This window comes from Urocitellus parryii, chromosome 4 (assembly GCF_045843805.1).
Source record: "Urocitellus parryii isolate mUroPar1 chromosome 4, mUroPar1.hap1, whole genome shotgun sequence".
Taxonomy (NCBI): domain Eukaryota; kingdom Metazoa; phylum Chordata; class Mammalia; order Rodentia; family Sciuridae; genus Urocitellus; species Urocitellus parryii.
Genome location: NC_135534.1, coordinates 110,582,545 through 110,606,455, shown reverse-complemented (window position 1 = coordinate 110,606,455; position 23,911 = coordinate 110,582,545). Strand labels below are relative to the sequence as shown.

General features: G+C 34.8%; 1 protein-coding gene and 1 pseudogene across 1 annotated transcript; one reads left to right on the top strand and one right to left on the bottom strand.

Annotated features, from left to right (window-relative positions):
• Nucleotides 1–2,931: 2,931 nt before the first annotated feature.
• On the top strand, nucleotides 2,932–3,876 carry LOC113192568 (olfactory receptor 8D1-like). The gene has a single exon (XM_026402730.2). The coding sequence runs from the start codon at nucleotides 2,932–2,934 to the stop codon at nucleotides 3,874–3,876; it is 945 nt and encodes a 314-aa protein (XP_026258515.1).
• Nucleotides 3,877–6,224: 2,348 nt separating this feature from the next.
• Nucleotides 6,225–7,507, bottom strand: LOC113192569 (glyceraldehyde-3-phosphate dehydrogenase pseudogene; annotated as a pseudogene).
• Between the last annotated feature and the right edge of the window lie 16,404 nt (nucleotides 7,508–23,911).

Sequence of the window (23,911 nt, the reverse complement as noted above, 5' to 3'; positions counted from 1 at the left end):
AATCAGTGAGGTGAATAGAGAGCCTACAGAATGATTTACAATTTTATGATAACTTACCTTAAATATTTTTTCATAAGATTACTTCCCAGCCCTTTATCTTCTTTTTGGTAAAATGTTCATTCAGACATTTTTCCCATTTCTAAATTGAAGTATTTGTTGATTTTTTAATAGTTCTATGTAAATTTAGGATATTGACACTTTATTAGATATGCATTTTGCAGACTTTTCCTCCAGTCTGAAGCTTACCTTTTTCTTCTTTTAAATAATGCCTTTTGGTAATGCATTCTGCTGTCATTTATTTAAAAAAATCAATTAAAAAAAGAAATAACAAAACTAAATAATAAAAAGTAATGCAGTTATCCACACACATGCAAAAATACACCTTTTACAAAGCAAAAGTTTTTGGTTTTAATAAATTTTGACTTATTTTTCTTTAACTCTTTAATATATTATGTATCTAGTGTTGTGTCTAAAAGTTATCATCAAACTCAAGGTCACCCAGACTTTTCTCTAGGTCATTTTTCTAGGAGTTTATGATTTTACATTTAGATTTTAATTCATTTGATTTGATTTTTGTGAGACATGTGAGACCTGTGTCTAGATTAATTTTTTTATATGTATTGTGCAATTGTTCCAGTATCATTTGTTAAAAAAGACTGTCCTTCTCCATTAAATTGTTTTTGCTCCTTTATCCACAATCAGTTGATTATATCTATGAGGGTCTATGTCTGGGCTCTCTGTCCTGCTCATCTCTTTGTCTATTCTTTTTATGTCACCTTCTTGAGTATTAATGCTTTGCTTTAATTTTGAAGTCAGATACTTCCAGTCTTCTGACTATTCTTCCCCTTCAATATTGTGTTTGCTAGTCATAATAAATCCACAATATATCCTAAAGCTCTTCCTATAAATAAAAATACATATGGAATATTCATTCAAATCACAGAACACTAGTTGTAACACAAGTGGCTCATCATTGATACTGGTAGCATAATTACTGTCCCAGGAATATAAATCTTAATTAACCTTAATTACAACACATAGATTTAAAAATATAAAAGTCAGGTTTACTATGCTCTTTTTGGAGCTCAGTCATGAGGTCAGAGACACTTGTTTTTTTGAAGTCAGACTCTCCTAGCTAAACTGCTTATGGTAATCCTACAACCATCTCAGGTGGGAACTTTCATCTTTCACATACATTGTTTTCTTCCAAAAAGTAAGATCAAAAATGTAATTACATTCACTGGAAATGCCAACATTCTGTGCACATCATCAATTTAAGAGCAAATAGACTTTATCGTGTTTCTGGTTCTCAGGAGAATTTCATCATCTTTCGTGGATCTTGTGGTCCTCAGAGAATATTCTTGTCATCCATTTCCTTGGAGACCAAACATCCACAAACAATGAGTCAAAATATTCCCTTGCTTAGAAAAGGCTGTTTGTGTTATAGGGGTGAAAGGGAATCTTATATTTGCTTACCCAGTGTCATTAAATTTCAGAGATTCAGTACACTATGGAAAGCCTCATCCCAAATTCATTCTTTCACAGAACAGCAAAGGTGAAGTTACTTTTCCAAAGTCATACAGTGACTTGGTGACACAGCTGGAGCATGAGGTAAGCATTGAGATGGCCAGAAGATGCTCTATTTTTTCTTCATTTTCAATAATGTCCATTTGATTTTCAGTGTTCATTAATTACACTCCAACAAGATCAGCAAGGCACTGGATGGGGCATATTTTCCATAAAGCCAACTGTGTGAATTCATTTCACACTGAAAGAGAACAAACAAACCAAGTTGGAGCAACAATTCTACTCCTTACAGCATTCAGGTAAGTGTACACTTAGGAAAAGCCACATTTCCTTAAAGTTTTCATTGTAAAATAGGGTTACTTATGGAAAATTGCAAATTTGTAGTTCAATAAGCTAGTTAGATCAAATACATGTGGAAATTAGTTCACCCAGTACAACCGGAGTTGGAGGAAACAAATTTACTCTTGCCTGTAACATGCAGTGGATAGAACCACAGAAAGATGGCTCTTCTCTTTCCCATTATTTCATCAAAGTCCTAAGATGTGCCTACAATATATCCCAAAGCATCTCTAGAAGCAAAATTGCCTGACAACAGACTCTCTTATTTGAATAACAGAACTTCAGAATCACTTGAAAACCTTAACTTGGAGCATCAAAGTAACTGTGCTTCCCTCTGTGACCTTGAATTGTGACCCTAAAACATGCATTTTCTCCCCAGTTCTTGTTTATTCCACAGTAAACAATTACCTAATGCACACACAGGCTGTTACTAGCCCAGAAGTTACTTTAATTTTAAAAAAATATTTATTTTTTATTTGTAGTTGGACACAGTACCTTTATTTTATTTGTTTATTTTTATGTGGTGCTGGGGATCCAACCCAGGCCCTTGCACATGGGAGGTAAGAGCTCTACTGCTAAACCACAACCCCAGCCCCAGAAGTTACTTTCTGAGCACTAGATTGAACCTTGGTGTTAGCAGCATGGAACATCCCAGCAGGCATTAGCCATGCAGAGGTCAGATGGATTTCCAGCTCCAGCTGTAACTATGGAGTACCCATTCATAGTAGACACTAGGGTGGTCTCTGAGGATAAAAATGGGGCAGCCTTGAACTGTTCAGATACTTTCTAATCATTTTAAGATCATATAGTACTTGCTCTTTGTTTCTATACACCTTATAATATTCCTTGACTAAAAGAAACTCAAATCTGACATGAAAAAAAATATATAATCCTCTTCTTTTGTTAGTTACAGCCATTAAACTGTTCTCATTTGATGATCAGGATTTCTTTTCTTTTGTCACACTCGTAATAAAACAGCTTCCCACCATGGGAACAGAGCTTTCTTACTTTCTAAGGTTTCTTTTTCTTTTTTTCCTTAGGTTTATACCCTGTTTCCTAGAGGAAATGATCAGATGCAATTTTTCCACCATGACTGAATTTGTCCTCCAGGGATTAACAGACCAACCAGAACTCAAACTGCCCCTTTTTCTCCTGTTTCTAGTAGTCTATGGGATCACTGTAGTGGGAAACCTGGGTATGATCCTCCTAATTACTGTTGATTCCAAGCTCCAAACTCCCATGTACTTTTTTCTTGGTAATTTGTCATTCATAGATTTCGTCTATTCCTCAGTTATTACCCCTAAACTGTTAGGAAACTTTATATGGGAACAAAATGTTATCTCCTATTCTGGATGCATGACACAGCTCTTTTTCTATTGCACGTTTGCTATTGCTGAGGGCTATATGCTGGCAGCCATGGCATATGATAGATATGCAGCTATCTGTAATCCACTGATCTACAGTGTCACCATGTCCCAAAAGGCATGCAGCATACTGGTAACAGGGGTCTATATCATGGCAGCTCTTGGAGCTGTAGCCCACACTTCCTCCATGATCAGGCTTTCCTTCCACGGGGAGAATGTCATCCACCATTACTTCTGTGACATAATTCCCCTCCTACAGCTTTCCTGCTCTAGGACCTACTTTAATGAGCTTCTGGTGACCCTTATAGGTGGATTTAATGTGCTGGCAACAACTGGGCCCATAGCCATCTCTTACACTTTTATACTCACCAACATTCTTCGAATACCCTCAAGTGAGAGCAGGTCCAAAGCTTTTAGTACCTGTGGCTCTCATTTGACAGCTGTTGGGGTCTTCTACGGATCCATCATGTTTATGTATTTCAAGCCAACATCCAGCCACAGCAGGGTCCAGGAGAAGGTGGCCTCTGTGTTCTATACCGCGGTGATCCCTATGCTGAATCCCTTGATCTACAGCTTAAGGAATAAGGATGTAAAATATGTTCTGAGCAAAGTAATGAGAAAGAGATGTAGCCTACCCCAGAGTTAGTGGACATAACCACTAAGGATCATGGTGGCCTCTTGACCCCTTCTTTTTCTTAAAACTAACTTCCCTGTTTCTTAAAATTAACATTCAATAATTTTCCCTTTTCCCATTTCCTCCAACAGTTGCCCAGTTTAAGAAGTTTGTGCAAACACACACACACACACACACACACACACACACACACACTTATTTCTTGAGCAAACTATGCCAAAATATAAGGAATCATTGGTCCTTGATAAGCCTGGACATGTTTACTTAAAAATATTCTTTTGAGTTAAATTTGCACATTCTATTTCATTCCCTATTGAGAAAATCTGGAGTAGAATTTTTTTTCCTTTAGTTGGGGTAAGTTTGTATTCATCACCTTCTGTCTCACATAACTAGCTTTGTAACAGTCAATGTTAAGTCTTACCAGACTAGGCTTAACACAATAGTAATCTTAGCAATTAATCATAGGAAAAATTCAAAAACTAGGTATATACTTTGCTAATTTGAAGTCTCCTCATGGGTCCTCTCCCTTTTATTGTTCTGCTGTGTATCTTTCTTGTGAAGATTAATCGGAGAATCAATTAATTCCAAAATTAATGAACCTTTATAAAAACTTAAAAGCAGACATAAATAGCAAAATAATAAGTTCATAGTAGGCCAGGGAGGTTGTTTTCAGAAAGGAATATATATCCTAGCAAAATACGCAAGCAATTTGACCTTTAAAAAATTTAATTTCATAGGTGATAGATTTTCCTTAATCTCAAAGAGACTGAATCATGGGCATGCTCCTAGAAGGCAGCCTAACTAATTCTCTTCTGCTCCCCATTTCCTCCTACTCCACTTACAGATGTTATGTCCAGTGTGGTAACTGATTTCTTGTGGGAATGACTTACAGGGTAGGTAAGGATCATGCCAAACAACCTCATCCACTCAAGGCCTAAGTTTCCTGCTGTTCCTCTTCCAGCCTCCACTGCTGAAAGGGAAACTCCATTGGCAGGGCCCATGCTTTCCTATGGAGGAACTCATGGGATAACGTCTCTGTCCATGCACCCCACCCATTTCTCAATATTCCATGTAAAAATAAGAATAACAACTTAAAAACTGATCAAGCTCAGCTCCTATACTCCTTCTTCATTTCTATCTTATTTTAATAGCTTTATTGAGGCATAACAGACAAATTAAATGTGTACAAATTGTATACATTAAACATATACAATTAGATAAGTGTTGACATGTACACACTCACAACGCCATCACTACAGTCAATTCGGTGAATATATCCATCATCCTTAAATGTTTACTCATGCCCCTCGTTAATCTACCCCTGGATGCTTTCTGTTGCTATGAATTTGTTTTCATTTTCAAGAATTTCATACAAATTAAATCATATAGTAATTACTCTTTTGTATGGGGCTTATTTTACCCAGCATAGTTATCTTTAATTTTGTCCATGTTGTTACATATAATAATATCTACTATTATTGCAGTAACATTCCATGGTATGAGTACACCAAATTCATTCATCTGGTGCTGGACATTGGTTTTTTTCCAGATAAAGGGTGGTGTACCAGTCTTTGTGACAGCATAGGCTTATATGCTTTTATTTCTCATGGATAAGCACATCAGAGTGGAATACCTGGACCATGTATTAGGTATGCATTTATTGATTTAGAAACTGAAAACTGTTCTTCCAAAGTGGCTATACCATTTTACATTCTCTATAACAATTTTTCAGGATGTCAATTCCTACATTGTTTTTGAAACATTTGTTGTGGTCACTCTTATTATTGTTATGCTTAACTCCTCCATATAGTAGTTAGTGGTGTTTCATTGTGATTTAACTTGCATCTTCCTTATGATTAATGATGCTAAGCTTCTTTTCTTAATGTTATATGGATCTTTTTCAGTGAAAATGTCTGTTCAAATATTTTGCTTCTCTTTTTTTCTTACTATTATTTTGAAAGCTCTCTATATCTTTATATATTCTCTCTATATAAAGTCACTCATGAGATAACTGGTTTGAAATATTTTCTCCCTGTCTATGCATTATTTAAATTCTTTTTACCTTCTGTTGAGAAGTAAATTTCATGATTTTAATCCAGTTCAGTCTATCAATATATTTTTGTATAGATTATTTATATCCTACACAGCTTTGCCTAAAACCAGGTAACAAAAATTGACTTAAATATCTTCTAGAGTTTTCACAAGTTCAGGTTATACATTTGGGTATAGGACCTATTGTGTATATGCTATGAAGTGCATATTCAAGTTCAATTTGTGTATAATCTTATTTGTTTTCATACTCTTTGATGTAAAGCCTTTTTTCACTGAATTGTCTTTTCATTGTTACCCAAAAAATATTTTCATAAATACTCGGATCTATTTCTGTATATTATAGCATTTTTATAATGTCTTTTTTGGAGGAGGGGTGCAGTGAACTTTATGGATGGTATGTGACAGTAGGGCTCCCTAAGCCCCTCCCCATCTTCAGGGGGTCTGGGATGGAAATTGGGAAGAGGGGAGATTTTCAGTGTGTTGAGGGACTGAGTTAGGGGCAGGGACTCTTCGGCAGCTGAGGGCTTCTCTCTTCTTCTGTGTTCTTTCTGGGACAGGTGATCTAGAGGCTCTTGCTCCTTGGAGGCCATGTGGACCATAAGATCCACCACCCTGTTGCTGTAGCCAAATTCATTTTCATACCAGGAAATGAGCTTGACAAAGTGGTGGTTGAGGGCAATGCTGGTCCCAGCATCGAAGGTGGGAGAGTGAGTATCACTGTTAAAGTTTTAGGAGATGACCTGGTCCTCCATGTAGCCCCAGATGCCCTCTATGACTGATTCACCACCTTCTCGATGTCATCATATTTGGTCAGATTCACAAATGACACGTTGGGATTGGGCATATAGAAAGCCATGCCAGAGAGCTTCCCATTCGGTTCAGGGATGACCTTGCCCACAGCCTTGGCAGAGTCAGTGGATGCAGGGATGATATTCTTCTAGGCAGTCCCATATCCATCATGCCACAGTTTCCCAAAGGGACCATCCACAGTATTCTGAGTAGCAGTGACGGCACTGATTGTGGTCATGAGTCCTTCCACAATGCCAAAGTTATCATGGATGGCCTTGGCCCGGGGGAGCTAAGCATTTGGTGGCATAGGAGGCATTGCTGACAATCTTGGGGGAGTTGTCATACTTCTCATGGCTCACACCCATCACAAACATGGGGGCATCGCAAAAGGGACAGAGATGATGACCTTTGTGGCACCACTCCTCAGATGAGCTCCAGCTTTCTTCATGTTTAATGAAGACACCAGTGAACTCCATACATATTCAGCACCAGCATCAAATATCAATATATGATATTGGTGGGATCTTACTTCTGGAAGATGGAGGTGGATTTTCCATTGATGACAAGCTTCCTATTCTCAGCATTGACTGTGCCATTGAATTTACCCTGGGTAAAATCATACTGGAGCATGTAGACCATGTATTTGAGGCCAATGAAGGGGTCATTGATAGCAACAAGATCCACTTTATAAAATAAGGACAGAATATGTGTCAGGGCATTTGAAGACTCTATCAGCATTGAAAGCAGCCCTGGTGACCAGGCATCCAGTACGGCCAAATCTGCTCACTCTGAAATTCACCATCATGTCTCAGGGTCATGGCTAGCACTGCAAGAGAATAGAGGATGTGGCTGTCTGTCAAAACGGGAGGATCATAGAGCCTATAATAAGTCTTGATATTGGATTTTGTTTCTCTTTATTTTTCATCTTTTCCTTGTTGTGATTATATTAGGTCTTTTGTTTTCCCATTAATATTTTAGGATCAGGATGTCAACTTTTACACACACACACATACACATACACACAGTCTGATGAATAATTCCTTATTGCTTTGAATGTAAAGATAAACTTGAAAAGAGTTGTCATCATTGGAATAATGAGATTTCAAACCCAGAGACCTGGTTAGAAATGCTGTAATATTTATTTAGGTCTCCCCTTAGCAATACATTTTAGTTTCCATTTTTTAGTGTAGAGATTCTTTAAAAAAAATTTTTTTAAGGTATATATTATTACTCACTTGCTTGATTCTCTATTAACTTATTTTTATTTCAATTTTATTTTGCTCATTGTTATTATATAGAAACACATTAAAGTAAAAATACTTCACCTGAAACTCTTACTAAATATATATACCATAGTAGATGTTCTGAGGCTTTGCTAAATTTTCTACAGACAGCTTTACTTCCTTTCAGTGTCATTTTTCTTTTTCCTTATTGTAGCATCTGAAACTTACAATAAAATATTGAATAGAAGTGATAAGGGCATACCGTTTTGACATTATTGATCTTAGAAGGAAATCATTCAGTCATTCACAAGTCTGATGTAAGTTTATCATAGATTTTTTTATAATATTTAGAAATTTCTCTTTTATTCCTGGTTTGTTGAGAATTTTGGATTTTTTTTAAATGAGAAAATAAGGTTGTATTTTGTCAATGTTTCTTCTAAATTATTGAAATATGTTTTATTTTTAAAAATATCATTGATTACATTGATTATCAAAAGTTATAACATTGTTAAAATCTTGGACCATCCCTACTTTGACATGATATGTTATCTTCCTAAGAGATTTGTTTTGTTTAGAATTTTGCATCTATTCAAGAGGGATATTTGTATACAGTTTTCCATTATGTGATATCTTTGTCAGGTTTTTGGTAACAGGGGGGTTTTAGCATTATAAAATGAGTTAAATTATAAAATGAGTTAAATGAGTTATTTGCTCTCCCTGAAAGTTCTTGAAGTATTCATGTACAGTTGAAATGTCTGCTTCCTTAAATGGTTAATATCATTTATCAGAGAAATCTGCATCTGGATTTTCCCTTGTGTGAAAATTTTCTGATTCAATTTTTAAAAAATAAAATAAAATAAAAGGAAAAATCTAGGTTATGAATTTTCTCTAGAGTAAACTTAGGTAGTTTGTGGTTTTTTGTGTATTTACCACTTATATTTAAGTTCTGGAATTTGAGGCATTTATGTCCATTCAAGTTTCTTAATTTTTATCAATTAATTTCTGATATTGGTAATTATGTTCCCTTTTTTCCTAATCAAACTTGCTACAGACTTATTGATTCTATTGATCTCAGAAACTAAAGTAAGTTTTTCTTTTCTGATTGATTTTGATTGAATTTTATTTAGTTGGGGTTAAATGAATTTTCTCTTGTTGATTTATTAATTTATATTTCAGTTATTTATGCTCTGTTCTTTATTATTTCCTTTCTTCTGCTTCTTTGGATTTCATTTGCTCTTATTTTTTTTTCAAGTTTTTAAGATAGAGCTATGTCAGTGATTTAAGATCATTGAAAATCTACAATTGTAAAAAAAACAACAAAACCATCTGGGAGAGTATAATATTCATTGACAAGGTTATTATTTTTCTTTGGCCTGATAGTTTGAGCTCGAAATTTTGGTTTTTTTATTATGATTCAAAGCTATTCCTCTTTTGCTGTTTTTGATTTGTGAATTTAAATAGTTAATTTTAATAGTTAATTTGTTCTACTTACATTACTTTTCAGAGATTTTCTCCTATCTATGTGGATTTTATTTTATTTTAATGACTGTATAAGTAATGTAAATTATTTAAAGGTGAAACTTCTTTTTGTGGATGGATAATATAGTCATTTAAATGCTATTGTAATTCAATAAAGTTGGAAATTATAATAAAATCCTTCTATGAATATTGATATTGTTTCTAATATCTTACTATAAAATGTTCATATAAATAAAATATGTAGTTCAGTTGTAGGTTAGATGGTTCCAGGTAAGATTAAGCAACTGGCACTTTAATCTCCCACTGAACTAACTATAAAATAAGGTATAAAATAAGGACAGAATGTGTGTCAGAGCATTTGAAGATTCTATCAGCATGTAGAGATGGGAAGTTATCTTGAAATACCACAAAGAGACAGAGTAGTTTGTAATGATTTTATTTTTCTTGTTGGTGATATTTAAAAATTCAGTAGTAAAATAAAAAAAAATTTAAATGTGTTAGGATTTTGTGCAAGATTAAGAAAACCTCTCCACACATCCAGGTTATAGAGGAATACCCCCTTGCATTTGTTTTTTAACTTTAAATACTTCAATTTTAAAATTTAGTGTTGGAGTTCATTCTTTTGCTAAGTGCAGATATAGATCTCATGTATTCTTTTCCTGAATAGGTATTTTAGATTGTTACCATTGCTAAATGAAAGATTCCTTCTCTTTCCAGCTATATTAGATGCTACTTTATATTATACTTGTTATGTTTTGGATGTGAGGTAACCCCAAAAATCTCACATGTGAGACAGTGAAAGAAGGTTCAGAGGAGAAATGATTGGGTTGTAAGAATCTTAATCCAATCAGTTAATTAAGTCCCTGATACAGATTAGCTGAGTGGTAACTGAAGTGATAGGGTGTGGCTGGAGGAGGCGGGCATTGGAGTGTGGTTAGGGGTATATATTTGTGTCTGGCAAGTGGAGACCCTCTCTCTGCTTCCTGATCACCATGTGAGCTGCTTCCCTCTGCCACACCCTTCTACCATGATGTTCTGCCTCACCCCAGTCCTGAGGAATGAAGCTGTTCTTCTATAGACTAAGACTTCTTAAACTCTGAGCTCTCAAATAAAATTTTTCTGCCCGAAAATTGTTCTGGTTGGGTCTTTAAGTCACAGCAGTGAAAATGCTGACTAAAACAACCCTTAATTTCTATATGTGTTCAATCATATTTTGGATGTTATATTCCATTGTACTTCCTGCCTTTTGATGCAGTAGTAGCACCTTTTTTTTAATTTACAAGTTTTTTTAGTGTTTTAATATGTGGCAGTTCTAATTTTCCCTGTAGTTTTTTTTTTCAATTGTCTTCTAATTATTTTTGCATGGTGTTCCTCTTTTTGAACCTTAGTACTAAATCACCCAGCTTTGCCACACCTCTATTGTAGCTCTATAAGCTCACTACACCCTACACACCCAATAATTAATACAATAAGTCTAGACAGCATAAAAAAAAACAACTGTCTGAGTGCTGATAAAAGTTAATAAACTAACCACAAAATTTTAGTCAAAATGGATCACAGGCCTAATTGTAAAACCTAAAACCATAAAAAATATAGGAAAACCTAACAGAAGGAAGTTTTCTGCAACTTCAGAATATATAAAGGATTTTTAAAGGAATATACATATAATAAAAGTAATAAATTGAACATCAAAATCAAATAGATTTTTTCTTTGAAAAACACTGAGAATATGAAAAAACAAGTCACACATTGGGGATGTAATCTTTGCAGTACACATATCTGATAGAGGTCTTGTTTCCATAAACAGAATTCATCTACTATAAAATTTACATACAATTCAATAATAATAACTCAAAAATTGAATAATAAACTGAAAAAAAATTTAACCAGATTCTTCACAAATAAGATAAATGAACAATAATGCACATGAAAACATGTTCAGTATTATTAGCAAGGAAAACAAATGCAAATCATGAAATGGGACAAAATACAAACCAATAAGTATCTTTTAATTTGTTTAAATCTACTTTTGTATCTTTCAGAATGACTTAAATGTTTCCTTGTGGTAGAATAGAATGGAAACTTCAGCAGTTTAAGAGCTGACAGGCTGTGATTTCACACATTGGCACACAGCAGCTCTACTTACTGACATTTAAGCATAGGGGCTTGCGCAGTTAACAGGTACCTGTAACAACTGCATAGCAGCAGCAGAAGCAGGAAACAAAACAGCTGGGACAGAACAATCCCTGTATGAGCTAAAAGTCACTAGGCTGTTGACAAGCTTGTACCCATATACGGAATGTTGAATGCACACTCCAATAGAATTGCATGAACTCCCTTGCCTTGATGTACCCAAAACTTGCTTTTGTATAAAAGTAAAAGCCCTGCTGGACTCAGGGCTCAGACTTCGGGAATTATCCCTCTGGGCCATGGTAGCACTAATAAAGTGTTGCTTCCAGATCTTGGTATCCTGACCATCATTTCCTGCTACATCCTCATAGAGTTTTTTCCATTTTTTATTAAAAATAATAGCATGTACTTTAACTTTTTGTTTTTATCGTAAAGGAGGTTTATAGTAGTTACATTTTTTTACAATTTCTGAAGGTTAATTTTTTTATTACATGACTTAATTTGTGTTTTATCACTGAATCTCTAAGAATTTTGAGATGTCTTCTTATATCATCTGAAACTAGAGGTAACTCTTTTCTTTTCTCCTAATTTTTACTATTCTGTGTGGTTTCTCACGTCTATTGCATTGACACATTTCTTTTTTTCTGTGTCTTAGTAGGAATAACTCAATGTTTTCCTCTGTGATATACTATTTGTTGAATCATGGTATATTCCATTATATTTAGAAAGTAAACATCTGTTTTCTCTTTTATACAGTGTTTTTAACATAAGTAATTAAAATTTGAGTTTGTCAATGTGTTTTTAATCATGTTATATATTTTTCTTTTATCCTTTGATTTATAACAGGATTATAAGATCCTAATGTCAAAACATTGTACATTCCTATGATAAATCCCACTTGGTCAAGGTCCTCTATTTTTTATTCAAGTACTAGATTCTGTTTGCTAATACTGTATTTAGTGGTTTTGTTTAATCTTTTAATACTGTATTTAATGTTTTTGCTTTGATATTCTGAATGTTATAGGTCTATAATGATTCCTGCTATACTTTCTAATTAAAGGGAATTTGGAAGATTGTTATTATTTTTATTCTCTGGGATATTTTACTCTATTTTAAGCTTTGAGCCAATTTTGTCTTTGAACTTATTGTGGAATTGCCAATTGAAACCCTCTGGGCCTGTGTTTTTCTTTAGGATTGTTTCTTAACTTGCATCCTTAATGGAAATGAATCTGTTAAATCTTACAATTGCTGGTGGGTAAAACCTTAGTAAACCATATTTTCCTAGGAAACTCTTTTAACTAAATTTTAAGATTCATCTCCACAAAGATCTCAAACTAATTTCTCCTAGTTTACATTCCTGTTTCACTGGCTTATTTGTGTTATTTATTTCATATCTTGTACATTGATGTGTTATCTTTTATTTTAATTTACTTAAAGATTTGCCTATTTGGTTGATTTTTTAATTCAGGGTTTTGATTTTTAAATTATGTCTGTTTTATTTCTAATTTATTAATTTAATAATTAATTATATATTTTGATTTTTTTCTAATTTATTGATTTATGTTCAGTTGTTAAATTAGGAAATCAATTTTCATTATTGTACTTTTTTTCAGATTATTTACATTCAGTGACACAAACATATATCAAGGGTGCATACCAACTGGTTTGATAAATGAGCACATTTGTTAGTGTCATTCCTTGCCAGGTGAAAATATATTCCTTCCTCAGAATGCTCCACATTGGTCATTGCCAGTGAACAACCACAACTACAATGCAGACTGTTTTTACTACTGTTACTATGATGAGATTTCCCAGCTGGATTTCCTTGTACATTTTGTGGACAAGATTTGCTTTTTGAGAGTTTGCAGTAACTGCAGTGTACCTACAGTGCTGTGACCCACGCAGCATCAACAAAACATCTCCAATAGGGGCATCAGGAGATGGAGAAAAACACAGAGACAAAGAAAACACAGAGACATTTTTAAGCAAAGCTGGGGCCAGTTGGGACACTGCCCTCTGATAGAGTCACAGAGACCCAGAACTAGCCCCACGAGTTTATTATATAGGGTCTTATAGGAAGTTTAACTATAAGGCTTTGTGAATTGTTCAAGGCTTGTGAGTTATTAAGAAGTATCTTTATGCACTAAAAAGTTACAGAGCTGGAAACTCTTTCTAACTATCCTGCTGTTACGGTGTTAGAAACATCTGTGTTGTACCCAAAAAACCCATCGTACTGGAACATCTGATAACTATTAGGGTGAGAGCCTGGTATGAAGGCTGTTCACATCCCTGCCTGTGGTGAGCCGTTTCTGTGAACTGTGGCCGCCATTACAAGATGGCGCTGGTTTTCCCTGTAGTCTGTGACAAACAACTCCTTATCAGAATGAGTTGGCACGTTGTGACTTGGCACCCTATGGGAAGGGTCCACGTGGCAGTTGTGCATTGGGGCTTTATCTGCTTTATTAAGGCTGGGGCACACGGGAGTAGTAGTAGTGGCAGTAGTAGTAGCAGTAGTAGTAGTGGCAGTAGGAGTAGCAGTAGAAGTAGTAGTAGGAGTAGCAGTAGAAGCTAAAAGACATGTCAATACAAAGGCCTGAATAAACAGCTGAAAGAAGAAAAAGTATCAAGGACCTGAATAAACTGCTGAAAGAAGATTCCTGAGTTGTGTCTTCCTTGCGGGCAAGGGGTCGCGACACCTGCCTTTTGGCAAGGACTGTTTTCCAGGCTTGGCTTTTGCCTACATTGCAGGATCAGCTGATGACTAGATCTCATCTACTCTCCATACTCTACTCTCTTTTGTCAGCATAGGCATGTGCAGTTTCTTCAGTGGAAATATTTTCTCTTTCTTTCTTTTTTTGCACAGCATTTAGGAATAGATTGGGTGTATGTTTTCTGTTTATGTTGTTGTTTTGACTTTCTTTTATATTTCAGAATTTTTAACTTTTTGTCTGTCATTTCCCCTATCTAGTATACATATGATTCCTCTGAGTTGATTTCATCCTCTCACCTAGAAGTGCTATTTTTCTAAGATTACACCCTAAGTCTTTTGTGCTTTTTAGTTGACTTGAGTTTGGTTCCCATAGTCAATATTCTGGTTTACCAAAAGTATCTTTTTTCAGCATGTTTGCATTAAATGGTCCTTTTAATACTGAAGGCTATTAGACTCAATTTCTTTTGTTTAATAGGAGTGTTACTTAATATTGCTTGTGCTGTTATCTAGCTATGCTGAAGGCACAGTGATCATGTGGTCTTACTTTTTCTTTTAGTTAACCTATATGTATAGCTTTGGGAAGAATGTCTGGAGAGATTTTAATTTAGGCAAGCAATGTCACCACAATGTTACCTCAAAATTCTGGGAAAAAAAACATTTTAAATTGTCACTTCCAAAAAAATATATAGGTAAATGAATGTGGTACATACTTAGACATCAGGGTATTGCCTATATTGAGATACAAGTTCACCAAAACGGCTAAAATTAAAAATATCACAATACTAAATCTTGGCAATGTTCTGGAGAAACTGGTGCTTTCTCTTACTGATAGTTGCAGTATAGCATGCCCAACAGCCCTAGGACATAGTGTGGCATTATTTTATAAAGCTGTTTCAGCAAAAACTACTAATTCACTCTACATCAAGGAGATATATAACCTGGAGTAAAAAAATACCCAGGAAAATGAGGATATATATCAACCATAAGTCAGAAAAAGAATATTCATTGAAAATTTAATTATAACAGCTAAAAAATGAACACGCAAATGTCTATCAAACTGGAGAATAGATAAATAAAATGTGCTGTATTCACATGACGGAGGTTGCACACGTGCACCATAGTATGAGTATATAAACTAGACATAGAAGAGTATATATATTCTATGGCTTCATTTATATGAAGTTCAAACATGGCAAAACCAACTGTACAAGTCAAAATAGTGGCTACCTTTAGGGGTCGGCATTTACTAGAAAGAAGAAAGAGGAAGCCCCCTGGTGCAATGCCAATGTTCAAGTCTTTATCTGGGGAGTCACTAAGTATAAACATCATCAACAATCCGAGGAGCTGCATTCCACTGCATGTTGTATGTATACATGTGAAGATTCACTGGTATGCAGTAGAAGAATGTCTTCAAAAACACTTGGAATCAAAGAGGAAGCCCCTTGTATTTATCTCCCTGCACTCAACAATGAAATAGAGGAAGGATGTCAAAGTCATCCCTAAAGTGTTATCCATTTAAATTTGCATGCTATGTGCTTATTTAAGTAGGAAAAGGAAAAAATGCCTGCTAATACACTAGGGATTTTTCATCTAAGTACATCACATATGTGAGCACCTTTTGTCATGCCTTTATCACTTCACACTTCCCATGTAGATAATTTTCTTTTCAGTATTATTTTACAAAATTGTTATAATGATTGCTTTTTATTTTATTGTGTCTGTATCATACTTATTCTATTTTATATATATACCAAATTCAAACATAAACCTTTGAGAGAATTTTATGCATTCATTATTTTACTTTTATAATATCAAGGCAATAAATGTCATAACTTTACCTTTGACATGTAACTGTTGTTTCTAAAGTACACATGCATAGAAATTGAATAACTCGTCAAAAGCTCTTATAAAATTATAATATATTTGATATATTATCAAAATGTCTTATACAAATTAATATGAATATTTCTATATAAGTCCTATTGTACTCACTTTCAAGATTTTTAAAAATGTTTGCTATTTCATAGGTAAATTCTAGACAACTTATATAACTTGTTTTATTTGAATTTCTATTCCTAATAGAGCTTAAAATTTTTATTTTGCTAATTATACATATGCATTTATATGTATGTATGAATATGTTTATACATATATATATGAATATGTGTATGTATATGAATACATATGTGTATATATATATATATGCCCATTGAATGATTTTTATCTACCTTTCTATAAATGTAAGCAGCATTTACATAGCTCAATTTTGTTCAGCTAAAATTATTTTCCTCTTCTCCATTAGTTCTTACTCCTCCTTCTACAAAAAGACTGAATCATTATAACAAGTTCATCATAGTCTTACCATAGTCTTGCCACCATTCCTTCCTCTCTGAATTGACTGGAGTCTGATTTTCTATTTTTTCTTTTTCCTTTTTAAAATTTTTAAAAAATATTCTGGTATGGGGGGTTGAGCCCAGGGGCACTTAACCATTGAGCAACATCCCAGTTCTTTCTGTTATTACTTTTTATTTTGAGACAAGATCTTGCTAAGTTGTTTAGGGCCTCACTAAGTTGCTGAGGCTGGCTTTGAACTTGCAATCCCCCTGCCTCAGCTTCCGAAGCTGCTGAGTGGAGCCTGATTTTCTAAGTCCTAAAATTACTGTATGGGATGAGGCATTCCTCATTCCTGATGTTTCCATCCATGAGGTGGGATACCTATTCCTCTAGTACTGCAAGTTCACCAATTCTCCCTTGGAAGGTGGGGCTGCTCATCTGATTGATGAGTTTCAAAAGGGAAAATGTTCTAGCAGCACAATTCACAATAGCTAGACTGTGGAACCAACCTAGATGCCCTTCAATAGATGAATGAATAAAAAAAATGTGGCATTTATACACAATGGAATATTACTCAGCACTAAAAAAATAACAAAATCATGGATTTGCAGTGAAATGGGTGGCATTAGAGCAGATTATGCTAAGTGAAGCTAGCCAATCCCTAAAAAACAAATGCTGAATGTCTTCTTTGATATAAGGGGGGCAACTCAAAACAGAGCAGGGAGGAAGAGCATGAGAAGAAGATTACCATTAAACAGGGATGAGAGGTGGGAGGGAATGGGAGAGAGAAAGGGAATTGCATGGGAGATGGAAGGAGACCCTCATTGTTATACAAAATTATATATAAGATGGTGTGAGGGGGAAGAAAAAAAAAGAGAGAGAGAAATGTGTTACAGTAGATGGGGTAGAAAGGGAGGGGAGGGAAGGGGGGATAGGAAGGGGATAGGAAGGGCAGCAGAATACAAAGACACTAGTATGGCAGTATGTATAAACGTGGCTGTATAACCAATGTGATCCTGCAATCTGTACACATGGAAAACTAAGAATTCATACCCCATTTAACCAAATGTATGATATATGATATGTCAAGATCATTGTAGTGTTTTGAGCAACTAATAAAAAAAGGAAAAATGTTCGTTTCTGTGTTATATTTCAAGAGTTAGCATATTTTCATAATAAATAATAAATAAAAATGTTATATAAATAATAATATATCATTTAAAATATATTATCAAGATATTATAATATATTAAATATATTATGTACTATAATATATATTAAAATAATATATTATTTTATTTTTTTTTTATTTTTATTTATTTTTTTTTTAGTCATTACATGACCATTTATTAATTGTGTCTTAGAAACTGTGCCAAAAATGAAGATATAGCAAAAGGTAAGAGTTTTAAAATAAATTGTCATTAATAGTCCTATTGTTTAGTAGAATAGAGATATCTATACAATTACAGCAAAATATCATGGATATTATATAATTTTTTTTTCTTTTTTTTTTTTATTGTTGGTCATTCAAAACATTACATAGTTCTTAATACATCATATTTCACAGTTTGATTCAAGTGGGTTATGAACTCCCAATTTTACCCCGTATACAGATTGCTGTATCACATCAGTTACCCATCCATTGATTGACATATTGCCTTTCTAGTGTCTGATGTATTCTGCTGTCTGTCCTATTCTCTACTATCCCCCCTCCCCTCCCCTCCCCTCCCCTTTTCTCTCTCTACCCCTTCTACTGTAAATCATTTCTTCCATTTGTATTATCTTGTCTTACCCCTCCTTTCCTCTTATATGTCATTTTGTATAACCCTGAGGATCGCCTTCCATTACCATGCGATTTCCCTTCTTACTTCCTTTACCTCCCACCTCTCAACCCTGTTAATGTAAATCTTCGTCTCAAGCTCTTCGTCCCTACCCTGTCCTTGTTTCCTCCCCTTATATCAAAGGAGTCATTTGGCATTTGTTTTTTAGGGCTTGGCTAGCTTCACTTAGCATAATCTGCTCTAATGCCATCCATTTCCCACCAAATTCTATGATTTTGTCATTTTTTAATGCAGAGTAATACTCCATTGTGTATAAATGCCACATTTTTTTAATCCATTCATCTATTGAAGGGCATCTAGGCTGATTCCACAATCTTGCTATCATGAATTGTGCTGCTATGAACATCGATGTAGCAGTGTCCCTGTAGCATGCTCTTATTAGGTCTTTGGGGAATAGACCGAGAAGGGGAATAGCTGGGTCAAATGGTGGTTCCATTCCCAGCTTTCCAAGAAATCTCCATACTGCTTTCCAAATTGGCTGCACCAATTTGCAGTCCCACCAGCAATGAACAAGAGTGCCCTTTTCCCCGCATCCTCTCCAGCACTTATTGTTGTTTGACTTCCTAATGGCTGCCAATCTTACTGGAGTGAGATGGTATCTTAGGGTGGTTTTGATTTGCATTTCTCTGACTGCTAGCGATGGTGAGCATTTTTTCATGTACTTATTGATTGATTGTATGTCCTCCTCTGAGAAGTGTCTGTTCAGGTCCTTTGCCCATTTATTGATTGGGTTATTTGTTATCTTATTGTCTAATTTTTTGAGTTCTTTATATATTCTGGTTATTAGGGCTCTATCTGAAGTGTGTGGAGTAAAGATTTGTTCCCAGAATGTAGGCTCCCTGTTTATCTCTCTTATTGTTTCTTTTGCTGAGAAAAAACTTTTTAGTTTGAGTAAGTCCCATTTGTTGATTCTAGTTGTTAACTCTTGCGCTATGGGTGTCCTATTGAGGAATTTGGAGCCCGACCCCACAGTATGTAGATCATAGCCAACTTTTTCTTCTATCAGATGTCGTGTCTCTGATTTAATATCAAGCTCCTTGATCCATTTTGAGTTAACTTTTGTGCATGGCGAGAGATAGGGATTCAGATTCATTTTGATGCAGATGGATTTCCAGTTTTCCCAGCACCATTTGTTGAAGATGCTATCCTTCCTCCATTGCATGCTTTTAGCCCCTTTATCAAATATAAGATAGTTGTAGTTTTGTGGATTGGTTACTGTGTCCTCTATTCTGTACCATTGGTCCACCCGCCTGTTTTGGTACCAGTACCATGCTGTTTTAGTTACTATTGCTCTGTAGTATAGTTTGAAGTCTGGTATCGCTATACCACCTGATTCACACTTCCTGCTTAGTATTGTTTTTGCTATTCTGGGTCTTTTATTATTCCATATGAATTTCATGATTCTTTTATCTATTTCTACAAGATATGCTGTTGGGATTTTGATTGGCATTGCATTGAACTTATAGAGAACTTTTGGTAATATCGCCATTTTGATGATGTTAGTTCTGCCTATCCATGAGCAGGGTATGTTTTTCCATCTTCTAAGGTCTTCTTCTATGTCTTTCTTTAGGGTTCTGTAATTTTCATTGTATAAATCTTTCACCTCTTTTGTTAGGTTGATTCCCAAGTATTTTATTTTTTGGGGGGATATTGTGAATGGAGTAGTTGTCCTCATTTCCGTTTCAGAGGATTTGTCGCTGATATACAGGAATGCCTTTGATTTATGCGTGTTTATCTTATATCCTGCCACTTTGCTGAATTCATTTATTAGCTCTAATAGCTTCTTTGTAGACCCTTTTGGGTCTGCTAGGTATAGAATCATATCATCTGCAAATAGTGATAATTTAAGTTCTTCTTTTCCTATTTTTATGCCTTTAATTTCTTTTGACTGTCTAATTGCTCTGGCCAGTGTTTCGAGGACTATGTTGAACAGAAGTGGTGAGAGAGGGCATCCCTGTCTTGTACCAGATCTTAGAGGGAATGCCTTCAATTTTTCTCCATTCAGAATGATGCTGGCCTGTGGCTTAGCATAGATTGCTTTTACAATGTTGAGGTATGATCCAGTTATCCCTAATTTTTCTAGAGTTTTGAACATAAAGGGATGCTGTACTTTGTCGAATGCTTTTTCTGCATCTATCGAGATGATCATATGGTTCTTATTTTTAAGTCTATTGATGTGGTGAATAACATTAATTGATTTCTGTATATTGAACCAGCCTTGCATCCCATGGATGAATCCTACTTGATTCATCCATAATAAATTTTATGAGTTAGCATATTTTCATAAAGAATATATCTTTCAGGGCTGGGGCTGTAGCTCAGTTGTAGAACACTTGCCTAGCATGTGTCGGGCACTGGGTTCAATCCTCAGCACCACATAAAAATAAAGAAATAAAATAAAGGTAATTGTGTTTATAATAAAGAATATTATTTTAAATAAATGAATATATCTTTGCTCTTGCCTATGAGTCCTACAACTGCTAATAGAGACCTACATGGATTCAGCACTTTCTGTGATTCATGGTAATTTTGTTTAATTCTAGAGTTTGGTGACTAGGATAACATAAAGAAACTATCAAATATAAGTTATTTGATGAGAAAAAGGAAGTCCAGTAGAGTAGAAGAAGGAAAATGGGAGAAGGGAGAAAAGACAGAGGGAAAAGGGGAAAGATCACAAACTGAATTTGATTTCCTTGTAAGTATAAGTTTGTTGGGATGAACCCAACAACTATGCATAAGGATACAGCTATAATTAAAAAAAGCAATCACTTTTCCCAAAATATACCTTAGCAATAATAAAGTTGTAAGATCACTTTACCCAAAATACACCTTAGCAATAATAAAGTTGTAAGATCACTTTACCCAAAATACACCTTAGCAATAATAAAGTTGTAAGAAAGATATTTTACTTCTTCACTTTACAACTAATTTACTTTTTCTCTCAATTTGTGCAGAACACAAATCATTGCAGCTCCAAATGGATGATACCTTGTATAATGGACCAGGGGTATAAAGAAGTTAAAAAAAAATAAAGTTAGATGCAAAAGCTAACCATTTGAGTCTTATGTTTTTAATAGGGAGATAGGAATGGATTTTTATCTCAGTGTCATGAAGTAACACTCATTTGACATTACTTTGATAGTTTACAGTTTATATACATAGCTTCCAATTATTGAGATCTCAAGAAGCGGCAACTAGATGCTAACAGCTGAGGATGTCAGACTTTCATTTTCACAGGTGCATATACAGCAGGACTGTTCACAAGTAAATTTCTTTCTTTCTTTTCTTCTTTCTTTCTTTCTTTCTTTCTTTCTTTCTTTCTTTCTTTTTAGAGACAGGTAATTTTTAGTGAGGGAAAATTTATTTTTCCAGTGACCACGCTGCTAGTTCTAGGACGATTTCAACACAGATAAATGTCTCAATGTTACAAAATTAGAGACCTCCAAGAAACTGAGGCAGTGTGAAGACCTCCTCTTCAAACCCAAATTCTTGTGACCAAGTCATAAAGGTTTCATGGCCCTGAGAGTAATAGGCATGAGTTTATTGAAGGGATTAGGAAAAGGAAAAGGGACACTTTCCAGGGAAAGAGTGGGTCCTCTCACAGAGGAGAGGTCCAATGTGCCCACCTGTGCTCCAGTTTTAGTGGGGATCCCAGGGAAGTTTCAGAGAATTCCACCCAGGTCAATCTTTTGACTTAAACTGAAGCAGGGTGACATCAAACATTCAAATCCTCACTGCCATGGCCATTCTAGATTATCCTGGCCCGTGTTGACTGGTTCTAATTGAATTGTTATTCATACATCCTTATAGATTTTGTGGTCAGCAGGAGGGGTTATCCTTATCTTCCAGAATGGTCTGTGAAAATGTCACAAACTTCTCTCTCTTGTTTCCTTTTATCAAGGTTATCTCCTGCCTGCATTTCCTTTCAGATAATGGGTAGGTTGCTGAGCAATGTGACATCCTGTTCACTTAGGCTACAAAGGTTTGCAGGCAAATTGCTTTTTGGTAAAGAAAGCATGTGGAGGTAAGCACAGTGGGTTCATTTTATAGAATTATTCTCTTTAGCTTGTGTTTCCACCATCCTTAATAATCTGTCCCCTAACATCAACAAATGTCCATGATACTCAGACAATGTAGGTTGGGTAGTTTGAGCGGAACTAAGCAATTACACAAGATGCTTTAAAATATTGTTGCAGCTTAAATTTAAATATACAGAGAAAGCTCTTTTCAAGTAGAAAAAAAATTATAAAAAGTAATTTGGGGACAATAGGGATTAGAACAATCATCTGTTATTTTCACACTATTTTTAAGGGAGTTAATTTTTTAGTTAACTCTCTGGGGTAGTGAGGCAACTCGGTGGTAGAGTGTTTGCCTAGCATTTGCAAGGCCCTGGGTTTGAGCCTCAGCAAAAGAGGAAAAAAGGAAAAGAAAGAGGAGGAGGAGGAGGAGGAAGAGGGAGAGGAGAACTAATGTCTACCAAGTGATCTCATGCTTAAGCTAAACTTGGATATGTTAAAGGCATAAGCTCTTTCCAGGACTGCAAATATCTGTCTCCTAAGCTAGAGCTTTCCCCTACAAAAGGGTTGTAGATTGTAGATTTCATTAACAACTAATAAAAATGAAGAGGAAGACCTTACCATAAAAAGAACATTTCATCTTATAGGGAAGAAGAAGCAGCTCAATCAAAGTTTATTAAAATTAAAGGCTAAGAATATGGACTGAAAACATTCTGTTTCTACAAATCTGTTTAGTAAATGAAATGATTTATAAATGATGCAGTTTTAAATCCCACTAGGAGCAGCAGAAAATTGCAGATAAATAAAGGACATAGTAAATTAAACATTCCAAGAAGAGAGGAAAGCCGATTAAAAATCTCCATGATAGAAATAACGATTTGAAATTCAGAATCTTCCTAGATTGTTAATTATAAAAAAGTAATGGTGTTGGAAAAAAGAGCAAATAGATAAGTAAAGCAAGTCAGGGACAGAAATACAAGTACCACAAGATCTCTATATGTGGGATATAAAAAAGTGAGTTGCAAAAAGAGTAGATAATACATGTCCTCTCAAATGCTGAAAGGACATAAGAAACAGGAGAAATAGAAAAGATAAAAGCATTATCTGGACCCTAAAATATTCAAGGAAGAAATACATGGAATAAAGTACAGAGAAGACTCATTAAGGAGAAGTGGACAATGTCATGATTAAAGTCCTGGACCTGGGTAAACAATTTGATGGGAAGTTAAATCTGGGAGATATTATAAAAGGGAGGACCTAAAGGTAGATATCCTTTGTTAGAACAGTGGGATTTTATAGATGAAAACCTACTGATTTCATATGTCTCAATTAGAATGATTCCGAAGATAAAATTTAAAGCATTTTGTTCTAAAAAGTATATTGGCTAAAACAAGAGCAACAAAAAAGCAAAGGGAGAAAGACATAATTTCAATAACTTCCAATTAACACAACTGGTTTAATGTGTGATATAGG

Excerpts from the sequence above, each read along its gene's own strand:
- LOC113192568 (XM_026402730.2), top strand. The coding sequence starts at position 2,932 with ATGATCAGATGCAATTTTTCCACCATGACTGAATTTGTCCTCCAGGGA.